This window comes from Strix aluco, chromosome 7 (assembly GCF_031877795.1).
Source record: "Strix aluco isolate bStrAlu1 chromosome 7, bStrAlu1.hap1, whole genome shotgun sequence".
Taxonomy (NCBI): domain Eukaryota; kingdom Metazoa; phylum Chordata; class Aves; order Strigiformes; family Strigidae; genus Strix; species Strix aluco.
This window is the reverse complement of record NC_133937.1, coordinates 26,129,846-26,149,519: the sequence shown is the minus strand read 5'-3', so window position 1 is coordinate 26,149,519 and position 19,674 is coordinate 26,129,846. Positions and strand designations below refer to the sequence as shown.

Genomic DNA, 19,674 nt, shown 5'->3' with positions numbered 1-19,674 from the left:
TTGACAGAAGGTTTGGCAGCTCGGAGGGGTTCAGTGCACTCACATGGTTCCAACATTTACCAGGGAACAGATTTAGCATTCATTTGTATCCACTGCTGTGAAGCACTTCAACATGGGCCGCCTGCTCACAAGTCCCCGCTCGGATCTGAGCTAGTGGAGCGGCACCTGCAATCACAGCTGGGATTCACCCAGGGAAAGCAAACCCAGCAACCAGCTGCCACTGCAGTAAGAATCAACAGACATTAAGGAAGAGAAAGAATTCAAGTCTCCTTCCTCATTTCCCAAAAGGCGAATGGACAACTCCTCAGCGACTAGAAGAAGTTGTTCAGCTGTTTAATTTAAGAGAGCTCTTTCACTGTGAAGAACTCCTTCCCAATTTGATTTTCTGCAGAGCTGTTTTCCTGAACCTGCAGGCAGCCTGGGGCAGAGGAGCATGAAGAGCTTGGATTCAATCCTGGCTCTGTGTAGCCAGGTTCTTACTGCCCAGCATACGCTACCAAGGCCAGGCTCTGCATGTCGTACAGCTGCTCCTGACACATCTGCTACAAGAAATTCCATCACTACACCCAGCCCAAGCTGCTGTGCAATAGCAGTGCCTTCCTGCATCAACTACTCTAATATGCCTCCACTATTCTTCCATCTCTCAAAATACGTCTTGTCCCTGGGGCACACTTTTAGGCAACTGGCCTCTTGGGCTACTGAGTAACAGCTGGATTTCCACTTTTTGAAGCTGCCACTCCACAGGCATTTGTTCCTGAAGACAACAGGGGACCGGAGCTTTTAAGCACAGTCTCCCCCTTATGGACAATAGAACAGCGGCTTTGCCATCATTACTTCACACACCAGCATGTAACAGCTGAGCCTTGGCAATGTTTTATTTTTACACTGTGATTGCCTTGATTATTGGGACATCAGCCAGTACGTTTGGGGAGGGGGAAGGGAGCAGTTAAAGCACTTGGAAAGATTTGTGATGTGCTGTGCTCCACTGAGATCTTCATATCGATCATGGGGGGAAAAAAAAAAAAAAGAAAATAAAAACCTTGTGTTTGGTATTCATGAAGCACTAGCATCTTCAGTGCATTTGTAAAGCAAGGAAATAGTAAAGTGTCAACTGAAAGACAAAACACTGCAGTTTCCGAACTACCCTTTGATAGTGTGTACACTTACATATTTTCACAGTAGGGTTGGCTGCCATTTGTCATACAAATACCAGAGTGCTTTTGGGACAATTCTCTAGGGACCATGAGATGTCTGGAGAGATGTCAACTTTAGCAACACTGCTGCCTCTGACAGATCCACAGTTCAGCGGTCAACTGGCATGAGGAGACTGTCACTGGACAAGGGAAGGCAGAGGTGAAATAGTGGTTCAGGAATTTAAAAAAATGGCTCCCAGTGGCTTGTCTTGAGGTTAATGCTTAGTGCTCTAAGGCAGACCACAAGCGATCTCTGCATTCTTTATTCCCCAGTCTCCCAGTAAGAGTCATTTACACGCTGGCCATGCCAGTACTCTCAGAAAAACACACGCCTCCCATCACTTCTTCATGCAACTCTTCAGAGACCAAGCTACCTAGATATCACAATGCCAGAAGCCACGTAGAAACATATATGAATGAACCCATATTCTCCTCAGGATGAACAAGGACACCTGCATTTATGCATTTATTGCATTTATTTATTTATTTGGGAAGAAGGGAACGATTGCAGGAAAAATATAAAGTGTTCCACCCTGATTTAGGAATTTAAGTGCCAGTGAATCATTTATTTCTACTAGCTGTATTAATCATGTTATTAGACAGTAAAAGTGGGTCCCACTGTAACAGGTGGTGCACACCCTCTGTCCCAGAGAGCTAATGATCTCCAATGCAGGAGAACAGGGAAAGCTCAGAAAAGCGCAGTGGCACTGTAAAAGATAACAGTGCTGTTACTTACTGAGTGCCATGAAAGACTTCAGTTAGAGAGACACCAAGGATAGAAAAAACACAGAAAAAGAACAGTGAAGGAAGAAGCACAGAGATGGGAAAAAGGAGACAGAAGGGCAGATAGGATCAAGAAAACCACAGGTGAAAAAACAGCAGGACAGAGGTGATCAGAGCAACAACAACTGATCCCAGGGCAGTCTGTCCTCTGCAAACTGGAAGGCCATGACTTCTGGAAAGTTTCTGCTTTGGCTGTTCTTGAGGCTGCAACAATTGGCCAGTCCCAAAGTGACTGTCACTAGCCCGTTCTCCCTCAAAAACACATGGGATGGAAGGTGAGAAGCAGAAAAATCTCTATGTGGGCCCTATTAGTTTTTTTTTTCCCCAAATTGGAGACATCCCATTGCAGCTTTCACCTTGAGCTATGGTGAGAGAAGGTGTACTTCCAGGTGAGTTGCATTTCCCTCCCTCCCTTTCATTGCAACAGAGCTTGCTTCTGCAGTGGCCGCAGTAGCTCTCCAGCCAGTAAGCAACACTTTTAAAATTGTTTCTATATAATCTTTAAAAAATGCCTAGAGTTACTCCTTGATAAACAGAAACAACCAGTGCTGCTTCAGAGAAGCTCAGAGTAAAAGAACTTCTGAAGATGCAGAGTCTGCTGACAGAAAAGGGCTCCTGTGAAAATGGATTTGGCATGCATGGAAAGAAAAGATTTAATTGATTCCTCAATTTAATTTGCCACTAGTTATAACATCACATGTGAGAAGTGAAATGCACCAACAACACTAAGCTAGCGGTCCCTTAATTCCTAGCATCTTCCAGCCCATATGCACCCACCATGGCAAGGAACACGACCCTGCCCACCTTGACCTCACAACAAGCTGGTCTGGGTCCAAAGCGCAGGGAAAGCAAAATCACTACGCTCAGGCAGGCAGCACTTCTTCAGCACGTTTTCTCTGACCTCCAAACTCTCCCCATCAAGTTATTGCAGATGAGCTGTCTAATACCCACTCTTGCTTGACAGCAGCTACATTTCCAGAGTCCCATAAGACAACACTGTCCTCTTGTCCCGAGCAGTGAAATTAAGCACTCTGGAGGTGCTGAAAGTAGGCTAAGGGAAGAACAGAAAGGTTGCAAAGCTTATTATAGAGATAGGAATGCTGAGCCATCATTCACTGCATGAATCTGGTCTTCGTACCTACTTTACAGGTCCAGTACGCAGTGCCTGGCACAAAACATTCTTGTGGATATCCAAACATTTCTTGTACAATAAAAGCAGCACCACAAGCTCACTTCTTCCTACATTCTGTTACAGTGGAACAGAGAGAGATACAGCAACACTTGGCTGGTATTTAACCCTTCACAGAAAATCAAGGGTGGCTTTATACCACTACACACATTCACTTTCTCAACTGAATGCTCATGCCAGCACAGTGCACTGGGCAGCGGTGAGCGTACCTCTGTCTTCGTCAAGTAAGCCAAACGCATGGCAAAGACAGGCAGTTCACTCTCCCTCTGCAAATAAAAACTGACAGTATCTGAGATGGACAAATACTCTAGCATGCACTAAGCTTGTAGTACCATGATGAAGGCTGGGAACAGGCAGAAGCAGGAAAGGGCATAGTTGTCTTTTATCACACTCCACTTCATAAAGCTGCTTTCTGCAAAAGGGAGACCTGAGATACAGTGGTTATTGTTCAGGAACAGGAATCAATAAGTGACCAGTTTCTCTCTGATTTGCTACAGCAGCTCCTTCTCCTTCCCACACGCCTTAGCTTCTCCCTTTATAAAATGGGAATAAGAACAATCACCTCCACAAAGTGTTTTAAACCAACAAGGTGAAAAGAGCTCAGAGTGTTTTATTATGTGGTATGTTGGAAACTGCTCAAGCACAAGGCAGTAAGTAAATTACACATAATACAGAGACTAAAATGAACACAAACCACCTATCGTCTTCCCCTGTTCATGCTGTCACAACCATGGTTGCTAGAGACCTGTGCAAAACTCCCAGACGCAAGCCAGCCTTCCTGCAGCATGCTGTGTCTCAGCTAGCTGCTCTTTGGGGCAAGGATCCTGCTGGCATTGCTCTCTTACACACTCCCAGCACTCAAGACAATAAAACCCCATCTGTTCAGTGCCTGCAACAATTAGATTGAGTTACTCCGTATGTACAGCCCCACCTGGCAGGAGGTGAGAGGGTTTAGATTATTTTAACACATGTCCACAAGGCACTGCTATAAAGTACACATACCTGCCATACCTAAGCTGTGTGCATCAATTAAAAGCAAGCAGACCCCCTGGAATGGTGCACTAAATTCTTCCTTCTACTGTGGTTTAACTCCAGTCTGTTAAATTTCTTCTGCTCCTACAGTACTAATGAGTACTGACATTAAGCTGAAAGTCCACAACTCACAGGGGGAGGCATCTTCCAGACACAATAATAAACTGCAGGGGAGAATCCAAGACAAAAGGATTTTTTAGTCAAAAGCACTTGCTTTACAGCTCACTGAAAATATCCGAGTCAGCACTGCTGCAATTTCACAGAAGAAATAAACCTGCTACACCTGTTCAATTCTGCCATCCTGAAACCTATTGATTGCGATGACAGGCTCTGTGGCAGAGGGAGATACACGGTCTATTTATTTAATAAGGAGGGGACAAAAGAGCGCACACGCGCCAACTGAGCTTCTTGCAATTCTCCACATCGTTTTACCAAGCCCCATTCTGCAAGGGCAGAAGCAGAGGATGTGCTTTCTGACACACCATGCAGCTCTGCAGTGCATCTTCCCACTTCACTGTTCGCTGGATGCTAACCTGATATCACCATGGTTTGCAGGATATGCTGAATTTCTCTTCTTACAGTTCATGTTCATGCATTTAAGCCAAGCAAACCAAATACCTCTACCCTGACACATAAACAACTTCTATTTGGCTTCTTAATTAAGAAAGTCCTCATGGGTGAGCAGTTAACTTTTTTGGGACAGTTGCATGACCTCACAGGAGACTACAACTCAGGGAATTTATCAACTTGCATATTTTCATGTGGCCAGTGCATCACTGGAAACTAGTCTAGATGCATTTCTGTTCCCTTTTCTCAATATGTAGGCACCAAAATTCTTAAGTATACATAACAAATGGCACTGCTAGTGTAAATGATACGAATGACAAAGTAGAATATATTGCCCAGGCATAGAAAATATCTATTGAAGCACAGAGCACCAACCTGACCCATGTTCCTGCTCTTCTGCCAATTTGTCATTGACTGTTCTACAACAAAGCTATGACTTGATAAGGAATAAATTTCTTGTTTTGATCATGTAGTTTATTGGAGATCAAATTACACATTTTACAACATATTTCATTGCTCTGTAACACCTGGCTACTGGCAGTGAGAGTATGGTGAGAGTTTACTCTTACCAAAGTAAATGCATAAAAAAGCCAACCCTCCATTACACGTCAATTCCAGAGCCAGCAGTTAACTAATACCTGCTCACCTCTAGCTACAAACAGAACTGGTGCTGTTTGACAGAATACAGAGATGTCACAGATATGAAGTCTGCCCTCTGGGCTTGGGCTGCTCAGCACTAAAACCTGCAACTCAGTCTATCATGTTCAAGATGCAAGAGCTGACCATGATACACCAGCATGTGTCTGTGCTTCCACAGTTGCATTACCAATTTTGAAATTTCGACCAACTTCTAAAATGAGAAGCCCTCCTTACAAGGTTTCTTAATAGCTTTTAGAAGGTGCCTACCACCCTAGGGCCATCATCCTGCCTCAATATCTGCACAGACCCGTAACAACCAACATTAGTATGGAAGTTCTGTTTCATAAACAACCTTTTCTGCTGCACATGTTCCCCAGTCCTCTTACCTCATATATATTCATTTGTCCAAAGTTCTTCAGATGTGCCAAACAAGCAGAAAATAGAGTCAACAGACCAAGCAGGCTGTGGTACTTTTAGTATCTAAGCTCCCTTTGATGCAAACAGCATGATACTCTGTAGTAGCCAGGTGTTTTACAGCAATGAAATGTGTCATAAAACACTGCCTCAACACCAAATACGGCCCTTCAGCTACAACTACTCTTAACTCCCTCATGTACAAGCAACCTGCTCTCCAAAACAAACAAGGTTGTTGACAATGGTTTACCAGACAGGTTTGCAGAGCCACCCTCTCTGGTTAGAACCCGAAGTAAAGAACTTTTGGCAAATATTTATTCTCTGCAAACACTCTAAGTGGGTCAGCATCTACCCATTGCTTCATAATTCACATTACAGACTGCCATCCAAGCCTCCTGAGACACAAGACATTGCTAAACCCCAAACAATCAAAATCTGAAATATTTTAAATTACTTTTATGCCCATTAGTATTTTAATTAGTATTTTATTATCAGATGTTTAAGGAAAGCAGAAAGTCTATCATTATTGGATGCTGCATTTAGTGTAGAATGTCATATGGACTGCACACATCAGCTTCCAAACATACCAAGCAAAGAGTGAAATTTAAAAAGTTTATAAACCATCCCACTGGGACCTTTTAAAGCTCTCTGAGATAGGTACTGAGCATGGCTGCTAGTCTAATCAACTTAGTGAACACTTGCCATCAACCCCGTACTATCTAGAGTGTGCAGAAATTACTCTTATTACCCCCATATTGTTGGGTACAAGCTGGCAGGTATTGCATGAGGCCCTGAACACCCTGTTTGCAGACTGTGGCAGCAAGACAGAAACCTCTCTCTTTACGTCACATAACACAACCTTATTCTACCGACTCACAGTAAAACCCGTGCCTGTGGCAGAAGTCCTACAGGGAAAGGAAGGCACTGAAGCATCAGCATTTGTCTGGATTGAGCAAATAAAGGGTTAGAACAATACAGTCTAGTCGTGAAATTGCTGGATATTAAATGACACCGAGAGAGGGGGGAAGGAACATTGCCTAGGAAAGAATCAACTACAGTCAAACCTACTTTGCAAAGGAAATTGAGTCCCACAATGATATTTAATTAACTTAATTACACCACATGTCAGCTATGGCTGTACCTGCACAGCCATGTAAATCTGAAAGAGTTCACAATCTTAACCTTTTGGATGCTACCAGCTACCATGCCAACCAAAACTGATTATTTACAGTCCAATCCTCTGAAAGTACAAGATGCTGCAACCTCACAGTATTTTCTCATCAGACAGGTGCAAATGAGAATCACATTTGTTGAGAAATGCCTGATGGAAGCAGCTAAAGCAATGCCTTGCTTTCCAAAATCCAGGACCAAGACTAAAGCATGGACTTCTTGATGACCCCTCCACACACACTCCAAGTGAATACCGTGTCCTCAATAAAGATGTCATCAAACATCATTTGGAACAAGGTGACGTTGGTTTTCAATGCCAAGGAAATCTGTAAAGCCAAACAGCATTACAGCTGAATGAATGGTACTCTTGTTATGATATTTATTTCATGTCTGAAAGGCTGGAGGATCTGTTGATTAAGATTCTGTTTTCCTGAGACAGGTGCCTGCTTTATGGACCAGTGGAGAGCTTCATCTCATCAGAGATATCTAACTCATTTGTTGTATTTCATGTGTACCCATCTTCTCTCCTATTTAATTTGCTTAACCAGACCTGCCTCCCCGAAAGTCAAGCTCCCTCCATCCCAATATCTGCAGACCTCACAAATATCTACTCTCTACTGAGATCTCTACTCTCAATATCTAAGGGGTGATGATCAGAAGCAAGTGATTTATTGAACAACTCAGTTATAAACTGAGTTACTGAAAACAGGCGGGTATTAAATCCATTGTGACTGCAGAGTAAAATGCCATACTTCAAGCTAGCCTGTGCGCATACACTCATAGGTCATCAGGCAACAGTGAGAACAAAAGAAGAACTGGGGGTCAACTCATCACAGCCCAACTGACAAGTGGCAACTTTTTTAGTCACCTGCCCGCACCAGGGGTTTTCAGAATCACTTCAACGGTGTTGGCTTTTTTTGGTTTTTACTTTTATTTTAGTGCAGAATAAGGATGTTCAAATTTCAGGCAGATGTTGACAAAACTCGTTCAGCTGAATTGGCCATTGAAGGACGAATCTTTGGGGACAGACTTTCCCATGTCACACAGAGGAGGAGAAAATTATTTTCTTTTCAAATACCCACACTGTCCTCTCATCCACCATCATACCCGACATACATACCTGTGCTCACCTCTCTCTCAAAGCCTTGGTTTTGTAATTTATACCTACATTTATTTTTTCTGGTCTCTTCTTTGTATGGATGTTACTGAAAGTAAGGCCAGTGAAGTGCATTTTCTATTTCAAAAGTGAAGTACCGTTCGCCAGTCTAAGACACAATGGAGCATCAAACATTTCAAAGTAATTGCTGATGTTTTCCTATCAAGCAAGTCAAAGAAAAAGCCCAACTCCTACAGTGTTCTGTTACTGATAGGTCTTTTATACTTTAAAAGTTTTAAAGTGTTTTTCAAGGCTCCTACAAAAACATAATGCAACAAGAAGCCACATGTTTTTTAAGCAGTTACATGTGATATAAAACAGGTAGCAGAGGATCTGCAAGCAGTAAGGAGGCCTGGACTTTTCTCTATGAAAAAAGAGCTAAAGGTTTGCCTCTGCTTTTTTCTTGTAATAGCTAATACACAGTTACACATTGGAGAGGTATGTCAGTTCTAACAGGGCAGTAACTTTGGATAGTTCAAACTAGTTTCTTTGCGAAGCTTAAGCTTCACAATTCTTAAACCAGCGCCTCCAATTAAACCTTCCAGATCTTGGGCCAACCTCCAAGTTGTGCAACCCAGACTGTGTCTTATTACCTCCCTTCCTTTTCTTTTTTAAACACAAAGCATCCATCTATTCAATTGTCACTGACAAGGTTTGTAGATACTCAGCAAATGGGGAAGACCACACAACTTCCACAACCACAAGCAGGGCCACATTAAAAAATGTTACCCATAACCAAATGAAAATGCAGGAAAAGAGCAAACTTGATGTAAAGAGCCAAATGTGTTGTAGCTATTTGCAAAATAATTAATACCAAAAAGGAAGTCACCACACTTGATTGCATTAATTTCTATAAGCTCTATTTGATTCAGAATTTCTCTAGCAAACACCAAAACAATCTAAGCATTAAACAGCCACTAAAATCTTCAATTATCATTTTACTATTACACTTGCATTGGCAAAATGCAGTGCTGACTACTAGTATTAAGATATTTAGTTTTTCCTCAGTTTCATTTAGCTCTTCCATTCAAAGACTGAAGGCAACACTTCCTGGTCCAGTTGCTGCAGCAGGCTGATTCCTGTTCCTGCCCCACCTCACCACTCTTCCATCTGCACACAAGGGGCCAGGATCGCTTTCCTGGTGTTACTTGTGAACCAGCGTTACCAATATCATCTCAGCACTAGAAGTGTTTGAGATAACAGTGCTGCCATATGCTATGAAGGGAAAGCTGCTCAATTTAAGCATTTGGGGAAATATGGAGGAAAAGATATATCTTACAAAAAAGGCATTCAGCACATATACAGGTCACTGTTACAAAGATTTAAACTGCCAATAATTACTGCATGTTTCTGTGAGTGATACTGCAGATTCCCCCACGTTTAAAGATGAAAAAAATTTGCATGGCTTCTATTACCTCGGCTAGCATTCATTCTGAGCATATGCATAATTACTTACTGTTGATAGGTACACATGTAGAAATTTCTGGCATTTTAACCCAGATCAAAACTGCTCTAGCCTAACTGATGCAGCATTTATTGCCAGGTAAAATGCTGTAAAAATCTTGCTCCAAAAATACTAGTCAAACTTGCAGCAAAAAAAAACCTGTTAGTGCGACATAAAGTGATCAAACTGCTTATTGTTCACCTACTAAACCCCGTTTTCCCTTCACCCACACTGCACTTGCTTAAGTCATCATTTTCCTGACTATATTTAAAAACCATTCTTTGCCACCAGCTCTCCTGTGCTGTGTAAGTTAGCTTGCATGGCAAAATTTCCTTCTCTGTTGCAAGACTCCTAAAGGAATTAAACCATGCAAGTCATTAGAGAACTTTGATTATTATTTTAAATAACAGGTCAGATGATTACAGAACCCATTCACTATCAAAGGGATTAATTGCTACTTCAAGAGCCAACATGTGCTAGCTGAGCAACACAGCAAAAGTGATACGGGCTGTGACATTTGATGCTAATGAGCAACGACACTTATCAGTTTGAGAGAGCCAAGGCTTGGCAACACTCTTACTATAAGAAAAAGAAAAAACTGCCTAAACCTCTTTCCAGAAAAAAAACAATACAAAAAGAAAAGAAGAAAAAAGAAACCTGATTGGTATCTAAAGGTCAGAACTGTATTTGGCTTCACAGACAAACCACATTGTGATACTCGGCAAGATGATCAAAATTAGAACCAAGTTGAAGATCCCTTTCTTACAAAGGATTTCAAATTTAGAAGTCTGGCTTTGTTTCAAATTCCAAATGAAACTGTATGATCTTTAACTTCTCCATTAAAAATTCATATATATCCTTAATTTGAATTGATCAAAAACTTTTTTTTGGACAAAATTCAAGATTTCAGTTCAACTTTGAAATACAAGATTTGGGGGAAAAACTGTGACAAATCAAACTTTCATGTTGAAAGCATCCAACTATTAAAAAAATTGAGGTGAAGATACTTCAAAATCAGAATCGACAAATATTGAAAAGTGTGTTGATTTCAGCCTTCCACTGGAAAATGGTTACATCCAAGTTCTTTCTGAGCTATCTCTAAAATAAATCCACCAGCTCCAGCACAGATTATTTCTTTGCACAGTGCACATATACACACACCAGACCCACCAAGCGCCCAGGACTAACTGTTCATCTCCCTTTTCTAGGAGGGCTCCTCTTGCCATGGAGCAGGAAGCTCAGCTCAAGATCTGTGGGTCTCTAAGCCTTCAGATGCTGCATGTCTGCATTCAGAGGAGACATACAACTGCCCTGTAGAAAAAGTCACTGCAAGATAAATGTGGCCATTGGCCCCTGGCAGGAGGCCAGAGGTGCTGACAGCAGGACCAAGTTTGGGGCTCATTATCTTAGGCTGGCACGCCTGTTCATTGCTCAGCATGTTCACCATTCTGCCTTAATGGGAGCCAATATACTTGCCCCGACCTTTACTTCCCAGAATTCTCAAAAAGCCTGAAAGATTAATATTCAGGTGACTTCTAAGGCTTCATTCTGCATAGTGACGAACAGGGAGAGCCAGCAGACCTCCAGCCTCAACGCAAGTGGCACAGGAGAGCAGGAGTAAACAGAGTGCTTAACCTCCCAAATAGCAATGGCAAACCTGAGTGTCAACAAATCTTAATGACTTACTGCCCCAAAACGCCTCTGCTATTATTCGACAGGCAGAATCAAGAGGCAGCATGAAAAGAGCAAAGACAGACCTGTACCCCCTACAGATTCTCTGCAGTTCCATGTTGGGGCAGCTCATGAAAGCTCCCAAAACAGGCCGTACAGGGCTTGTTTAGATCCTCCCTCAGACCAGCTCTTCATGATCCAGTAACAGAGCCGCATCAAATACTGACTGCCTTTCCTGTTTCCTTAAATGGTTTTTAACATATCATCAACCATACCATCACTTTTAAGTGTTTTTAGCCATTTCAGGGAAACTGCAGTCAGACAGCTGCTAGAGGTCACATTTTCTTCCAGCTCTAGCAGGAGTTTGGATTCACCACAGCCTGCTCAACTGGGGCAGAGTTTGGGACAGTTTACTTTCTCCTGATGGTGGACATCATAGGGATTCCGTTCCTGCCCTACCTTTACACCTAATGTGTTGCTATAGGAAGTGGCAGTTGTGTTCAAACTGCAGAGTGCCTGCACACATGGAGACAGAGGCCTCTCAGGAGTGCTGGGTTGCAGACCCTGAAGCTGATAAGCAGGACTTCTTGTGACAAAGGGTGTCTTGACATCCTGACCTGATAACTCAAGCATCCTCAAGATCACAGTGTTTAAGAACACCAACACTAGAATAACATTTAGTCTATATGTATGCACTTCTGAAAAAAAACCCAACCCAAACCCCAACAAAAAACACCCACCACTGAAATAAACAGCATATTTAACCCTTACCTGGGTCTGAGGCCAATTCCCAGTATGATTTACCACTCCTGTCCATGAATTCCACAACTAAACATGGAAGGCTGGGCAAAACTCATCCAGTAAAAACTTATTTTTTAAGTAAGAAATACACTTTAAAATAGACTCTGGAGTCTCTGAAGCACTCTAGCTTTCTTTTGCTATTACAACTTAGTATAAAACTCCTGACATTCTGAAACACAATGGGCAAAATCCCTGCTCCCATATAAAAACTGAAACATGTATGGCTGAAAATATAAATTACAAATGTGATATTTTTACCAGGAGGTTAAGCTAGTGAGTGATTTCTCCACATTTCCTTGCAGCACAACTCCTCCATCCTGACCTATACTCACTGAGCATTGCCATCATGGTGACTGCAAACTGCAGAAAAAATTAAAAGCTTCCATACACTGACATCTTGTTGAATCTTGCCTCTGTCCTGTGATCTTAAGAGCAACAACTCCTCAAACGAGTCTCAGGACAGTCATTCTGTTTATTTGCTACATATATATATTTCAGTAGGTCTAAGGCTGATGTACAGGAGAATTCTCTCAATGCAAAAATACAAGCCTGAAGTGCAGCAAGCCAGAGTGAATTTGTTAAGTTTTAAATGCAAAATGAGATCTTTGATCCAGTCTTTAACCGATTCATGACACTACAAGTCAGTAGATCAGCTTGTCTGAACTTCTGTATATCACAAGCATTTTTCAACATTATCCTTGCACTATGTAGTCTCATGCCAGTATCTAGCTAGAGCATGCTTCACAAAGGTATTCTGTTCAGATACGAAGAGGGGAAGAAAACTGATCCCTTCTGTCATTTACTACAATGGTTAATTACCTATTTAAAAATGGGTGCCTAATTTGCAGTTTCAATTTGGTTTCAGTGTCTAGCCTTACATTCCTTCTCTGCCTTGGCATTTTGTCTTCTCAAAGGTGCTTGAACACCCTAAAGAGCATACCTCAGTTTTTGCTTTAAAGAGATTAAGATACCAAAATCTTGAAAACATTTTTACTAGCCTCTCATACCTGAGGCTCTTCTGTCCTTTCTCCAGTCTTTCGGTATACTTTTTGAAACAGATACCAGACAAAAATGCAAAATATATATATATATGACCGTAAAATCACCTTTCTGTTTCTGCTAATATTTCAAGGGTCAAATAAACCTTTTTAGCTGAACATTTCATAACAGACCTAGAGTAAAGCTTCCAGTCAATGCTTCTTCAGTTACTGCTTTTCAAGATACAGTCCCTTTCTGCAGACCAGCACTTGCTTTTTCATAAACTGCACTGCCTGACAGGTTAAAAAGTAATTCAGATCACACTGCCTCATCTACTTCATGATTTAACCTTCTGCCAGTCTTCCAGTAACTTGCAAAATTTATCAGAAATTCTTATGTCCTTTCTGATCACTGAAAAACCACGTAGCACTATTTTCATACTCATCACCAAAGGAAGTGCAACCTCAACATCCTTGCTTTCTGGGGGATGCTCACGCGACAAGTGCTGTGTCACATCACTTATTCTTGGAATCTGCAGCATTGTTATTGATCACAGAATCATAGAGTGCATGGAGTTCTGCCAGGGGATGGATGAGGAGCCGACCAAGAGTTTATGAGTGAGGATTAAAGGGAAGGCAGGGACAGGAGATGACATAGTGGGGGTCTGCTACAGGCCACCTGACAAGGAAGACCAAGCAGATGAGGCCCCTTATAGACAGATAGGAGCAGCCTCATGTTCACAAGCCCTGGTCCTCATGGGGGACTTCAACCACCCCAATATCTGTTGGAGGGACAACACAACACGGCATAAGCAATCCAGGAGGTTCCTGGAGTATGCTGATGATAACTTCCTTCTCCAAGTGATAGAGGATCCAACGAGGAGGTGCTATGCTGGATCCTGTTCTCACCAACAAGGACGGGCTGGTGGGGAGTGCGAAGCTCAAGGGCAACCTTGGCTGCAGTGACCATGAAATGCTGGAGTTTAAGATCCTTAGGGCAGCGAGGAGGGCACCCAGCAAGCTCGCTATCCTGGACTTCAGGAGAGCAGACTTTGGCCTCTTCAGGGATCTGCTTGGCAGAGTACCATGGGATAAAGTCCTGGAGGGAAGAGGGACCCAAGAAAGCTGGTTAATATTCAAAGATCACCACCTCCAAGCTCAGGAGTGATGCATCCCAACAAAGAAGTCGGGTAAGAATGACAGGAGGCCTGCATGGGTGGACAAGGAGCTCCTGGACAAGCTCAAACATAAAAAGGAAGCCTACAGAGGGTGGAAGAAAGGACAGGTAGCCTGAGAGGGATACAGAGAAACAGTCTGAGCAAACAGGGATCACATTACAAAGGCCAAAGCCCTGACAGAATTAAACCTGGCCAGGGATGTCAAGGGCAACAGGAAAAGCTTCTATAGGTACATCAGTGATAAAAGGAAGACCAGAGAAAATGTGGGCCCTCTCCAGAAAGAAATGGGAGACCTGGTTACCTGGGATATGAAGAAGGCTGAGGTAGGTGCTCAATGACTTCTTTACCCCAGTCTTCACTGGCAAGTGCTCCAGCCACACCACCCAAGTTGCAGAAGGCAAAGGCAGAGACTCGGAGAAATGAAGAACCACCCACTGTAGGAGATGATCAGGTTCAAGACTATCTAAGGAACCTGAAGGTGCACAAGTCCATGGGACCTTATGAGATGCATCCATGGGTCTTGAGGGAACTGGTGGATGAAGTGGCTAAACCACTATCCATCGTATCTGAGAAGTCATGGCAGTCGGGTGAAGTTCCCACTGACTGGAAAAGGGGAAACATAACCCCCATTTTTAAAAAGGGAAAAAAGAAAGACCCAGGGAACTACAGGTCAGTCACTCACCTCTGTACCCAGTGAGATCATGAAGTGGATACTCCTGGAAACTATGCTAGGGCATATGGAAAATAAGGAGGTAACTGGTGACAGCCAACATGGCTTCACTAAGGGCAAACTGTGCCTGACAAATTTGCTGGCCTTCTACAACAGGGTTACAGCACTGGTGGATAAGGGAAGAGCAACTGATGCCATCAATCTGGAGTTGTTCAAAGCATTTGAGACTGTCCCACACAACATCCTTGTCTCTAAATTGGAGAGACATGGATTTGATGGATGCACCACTCAATGGATAGGGAATTGGCTTGATGGTTGGGCTCAAAGAGTTGTGGTCAACAGCTTGATGTTCAAGGGGAGAGCAGTGACGAGTGGCATTCCTCAGGGGTCAGTGTTGGGGCCAGTGCTGTTTAACATCTTTGTTGGCAACATGGACAGTGGGATTGGGATTGAGTGCACCCTCAGCAAGTTCACTGACAGCACCAAACTGTGTGGTGCTGTTGAAACGCTGGAGGGAAGGGATGTGCCATCCAGAGGGACTCTGATAGGCTTGAGAAGTGGGCCCGTGCAAACCTCATGAAGTTCAACAAGGCCAAGTGCAAGGTCCTGCACATGGGTCAAGGCAATACCAAGCACAAATACAGGCTGGGCAAAGAGTGGATTGAGAGCAGCCCTGTGGAAAAGGACTTGGGGGTATTAGTGGATGGAAAACTGACTATGAGCCAGCAATGTGCGCTTACAGCCCAGAAAGCCAACCGTGTCCTGGGCTGCATATCAAGAGAAGTGTGGCCAGCAGGTCAAGGGAGGGGATTCTCCCCCTCTACTCTGCTCTCGTGAGACCCCACCTGCAGTGCTGTGTCCAGCTCTGGGGCACCCAACATAAGGAGGACACAGACCTGTTGGAGTGAGTCCAGAGGAGGCCATGAAGATGATCAGGGGCTGGAGCACCTTCCTTATGAGGACAGGCTGACAGAGTTGGGGTTGTTCAGCCTGGAGAAGAGAAGGCTCTGGGGAGACCTTATAGCAGCCTCCCAGTACTTAAAGGAGGCTACAGGAAAGATGGGGAGGGACTCTTTGTCAAGGAGTGTAGTGACAGGACAAGTGGTAATGGCTTTAAACTGAAAGAGGGTAGATTTAGATTTGATACAAGGAGGCAATTCTTTACACCACTGAGACACTAGAAGGGGCTGCCCAGAGAAGTTGTGGCTGCCCCCTCCCTGGAAGTGTTCAAGGCCAGGTTGGTTGGGGCTTTGAGCAACCTGGTCTAGTGGAAGGAGTCCCTGCCCATGGCAGGGGGGTTGGACCTAGATGGTCTTTAAGGACATTGAGTTTCACGTGTCCATAGAACTTCAGTAATCTCTGCTATAAAACTAACATACAAAGGTATCTTAAATACCTCTTCTCTCTATTGTCACAAGTTTTCTGGTTGTGCGGATGAGCTATAATGTACGCATGTTAGCAAACAATACTTGGAGAACCAACAGGGAAAATTTAAAGCCAAATCTGACCAGCAGCAATCTCAATGACTTCTGAAGTTTCCCCCTGCGCTGACGTTCAAGAGCTCTCTCAAGGTCCTCTGGGCACCCACAGTTCCTTTGGTAACAAATGCTGACATATGACACCAAATTCCTAAAAACTCTCTGCCAATGGGCAACCTGGTTCGTATGGTTTGTTTGCTTTAGCCAAGCCGAAGTGCTTGATGCTAAACAATTCGAAGCATAACTAGTGAGTTCTGAAATTGTCTTATAGCTGTAGTCTGCAACACGTTGTCTGATCACATCAGCAGTTTTGGGGCCATCAAGTGCAAAAAAGTGACAGGAAGACAAGTCTCAGCTCTGAAAATAGGCTGTATCCATGCTTCCTCTCAATTAACAATGCTAATAGCATGTAAACACATTCTTCCTCTTGCAACTGTGGTAACTAACATCAAGTAACTGCCAGGGAAATATTGATTAGAATGAATTTATGAGCATACAAACACATTCTCTTTCCTCTGCAGGAACCACTGTCCACCAGTTGATCTCTCCAATGCAGAGAAGAACCCAAGCTGCCATGACCACAGATGACTTTGAAGAAAATCATCCTCTTTCCACAGCCTTGATACGCTCGATATTTCTAACAGAACAAGGGAAAGAAAGCCACCACCAATCTAACAAATACCACATCCCTCTATATTTTGCTTTCTTTACACATAACTGACGTAAAATAGAGCAAAAATCAAATCAAATTTCTAAAAACAGGTCACCTCTAAAACTTCCATATACTTTCTACAAGACTGCCAAGGAGTTCTCATACAGATCTGGACCTAGTCCAACCTGAAATACATTTTAGTGCCCTAAAGCCCATGGAATCTCAAAAGGACAAATTATTCATCAATGTCCCCTACTAAAACGCATTCTGCAATGTTGCTAGCACAAAATGGCTGTTTGCTACGAGTGGGCAAAATGATTTATTTAGTATATATACATATAGCCTCTGAAGCACTGCAGTCCTTCTGACAAAGAGGCATACAAATGTGAGGATTATGCAGATATATCACAGGCACAGGACTGGATATACACTGTGTGTGTATATATATGATTTACAACTAGTTGTAGATGAAGTTTTGTAATATTTTAACATTAAAAGCTCTTGTTTTATACAGTTGATTACCACTTTCAAATACGTATCTTCCTACCCCCGTGTATTGACTAATGCATTAAGCTAGAATAAGACAATATACTTTTTGCTTCACAGCTACCGAGAAACTCCTAACCATGATTAGATTAGCTCAGTTCAACCCAGACCAAAATTATTTCTGGGATATTCCTACAGCACATTTAATCTAGTACATCTGCATTATTTATGGCATTTACACAAGGAGAATTGAAGGCTTTATAAACTAAGACACAAATCAATACAAGCTCTTAGCAGATGGGGCCTTAGTAGGGTTCCATAGCAGCATTGTTCCACACCGAGCAGACTCTTTCAACTGAAGAACTGGTAACAATGAAGGAAAGGTTTGCTTAGAAAGTCAAGAATTAGAGGCACCCAACCTTTCAATGAGTACTGTACCTGCCTCATTTAGAGGCTAAACAGTCAGGGCTAGGTTTGCATGCAATAGGTCACTTCAGCTGCTTTGCAACATCAGACTGCAAGCGATACGATAGCTCTGTTTCATTCCCCTCCCCAAGCTAAGATAAAAAGGCTGTAACACAGATGGCTTTCCCTGTCAGAGGCACCACGGACTGAGGAAGAAACGGATGGAAGGCAAATTCAGTTTGGCACTCAGTCAGGTCAGCAGTGTACTCCAAAGGGGACACTTCTCAGCCTCCGCTGTGTTGGTGCTTGCTGTAGGCAGGACAGAGAGAGGGGCAGAACTGGCCTGCAAGACCAGCCCTGGGCAGGAGAGTCAGCTGGAGCCACACAGCCTTACTTCCTCAGCGAGGGAAAGACCCTCCCCACCTCCACACAGGTACAACCCACAGCTGGGCCAACATGGGACAGCAGATGACACTAAGGTATATGGCTTCGCATCTGCCTGTTACCAGGTAATGCTCTTTTAATTCAACCTTGGCTGGTCTTCATAAATAAATGTTTTTCACAAAGAACAGATCATTTGAGGCACTTAAAGCAGAGATCTCCCACCCGGATCTGTTTGTTTTCCTAACCCATCTAACTTGTGCACTGAAAACTGGTGATAAGGGTTTTTTTTAATTTAGTGAAATTGAAGTTTGTTTTCAGACATTTTGGCAAAAGAACCCTTTAAACATCTATTTATAGAGCAGTGCATGGGGATCTGCAGTAGCCAGAAGGAAAAAGGAATGAATGATAAATTATCCAACATGAACTTCCTTTAGAACAGTAACCTGCAACAGAAAAAACAGATTATGTCCCTGTTCAATTCCTTGTGCTACAAAGGCTCAGTAAAAGGATCTGTCCCCTTAACCAAATAAAAAATCTAGGGCCTCTAATTTTTTTTTTTTTTTTTTTAAGTCAAAGAAGTCTCAAATGGTCCCACCAGCTCGGTCTTCTTTAGCTGACAAACAATAGGCTACTGAACTTATGAAGACCTTTCTTCCCAACTGTTATATATGAATCAGGGCTAGTGAGAAAGAAAAAAGATGACAAAAAAAATCCTGTTAGTCTTAATTAAAATCATGCCTTGCTCAGCCAGCATGGGTTTTACTTTCATGAGATTTAGAGTTCATGATTCTGACAGCTCTCCATGAGTTCCTTCTCGAGAAAAAATGAACAGTGAAGATAATGACTGAAATTCTGAATTAAAATCACGAGACAAGAAAAATCTTCCATGGTTAATCATTCCACTCTTCTCTCCATCAGTGCTCCAGAAAATTACACACTTCTCTGTCACTCCCCAAAAAGAGCAAGATGCTGCTAGACAAGAGCCCAGCTCGTAGGAAAGTACAGTCTTCTTCCTTAGACATCTCTCTTCTAAATTATCAAGGACAGTATTTCCTGTGAACCCACAAGCAGCAGCAGCAAGCCACAGAGAAGCTTGGAGGCCTTCTCTTCTGGATACAAAGCTGATGTCGGTCAAAACGTGTAGTTAAGAGACTCCTTCACATAACAATGAACACTTACAGACACCTAACATGGGAATTCAGCCTGCTCCACTTGAAAGTAATGACAGATTTAACAAACCATATGTATAACCTAGATGGGTGATTGTAAATCAAATGTAATCCTTCAATACCAGGGGAATGGGCATGCTGGCATGTTGCCTTACCCTTGGTAAAGGCTTTGAAGCAAATAACTGATTCCTGAGAAGCTGATGACAGATAAAATTT

General features: G+C 42.8%; 1 protein-coding gene across 18 annotated transcripts in view; it reads right to left on the bottom strand.

Annotated features, from left to right (window-relative positions):
• ARMH3 (armadillo like helical domain containing 3) overlaps nucleotides 1–19,674 on the bottom strand; it is a 132,109-nt gene that overhangs the window by 36,193 nt on the left and 76,242 nt on the right. For 6 of the 18 annotated variants that reach the window (XM_074831109.1, XM_074831103.1, XM_074831107.1 and 3 more), the window contains exon 25: nucleotides 13,209–14,135. The exons of 7 other annotated variants lie outside the window; for them this stretch is intronic. In XM_074831109.1, coding sequence (XP_074687210.1) covers nucleotides 13,775–14,135 — 361 coding nt within the window. In that variant the 3' untranslated portion in view covers nucleotides 13,209–13,774. Of the gene's footprint in view, nucleotides 1–42; nucleotides 166–1,187; nucleotides 1,334–13,073; nucleotides 14,136–19,674 lie in introns of those variants that run through there. 5 more of the 18 variants (XM_074831119.1, XM_074831120.1, XM_074831113.1 and 2 more) reach the window with 5 other exon arrangements.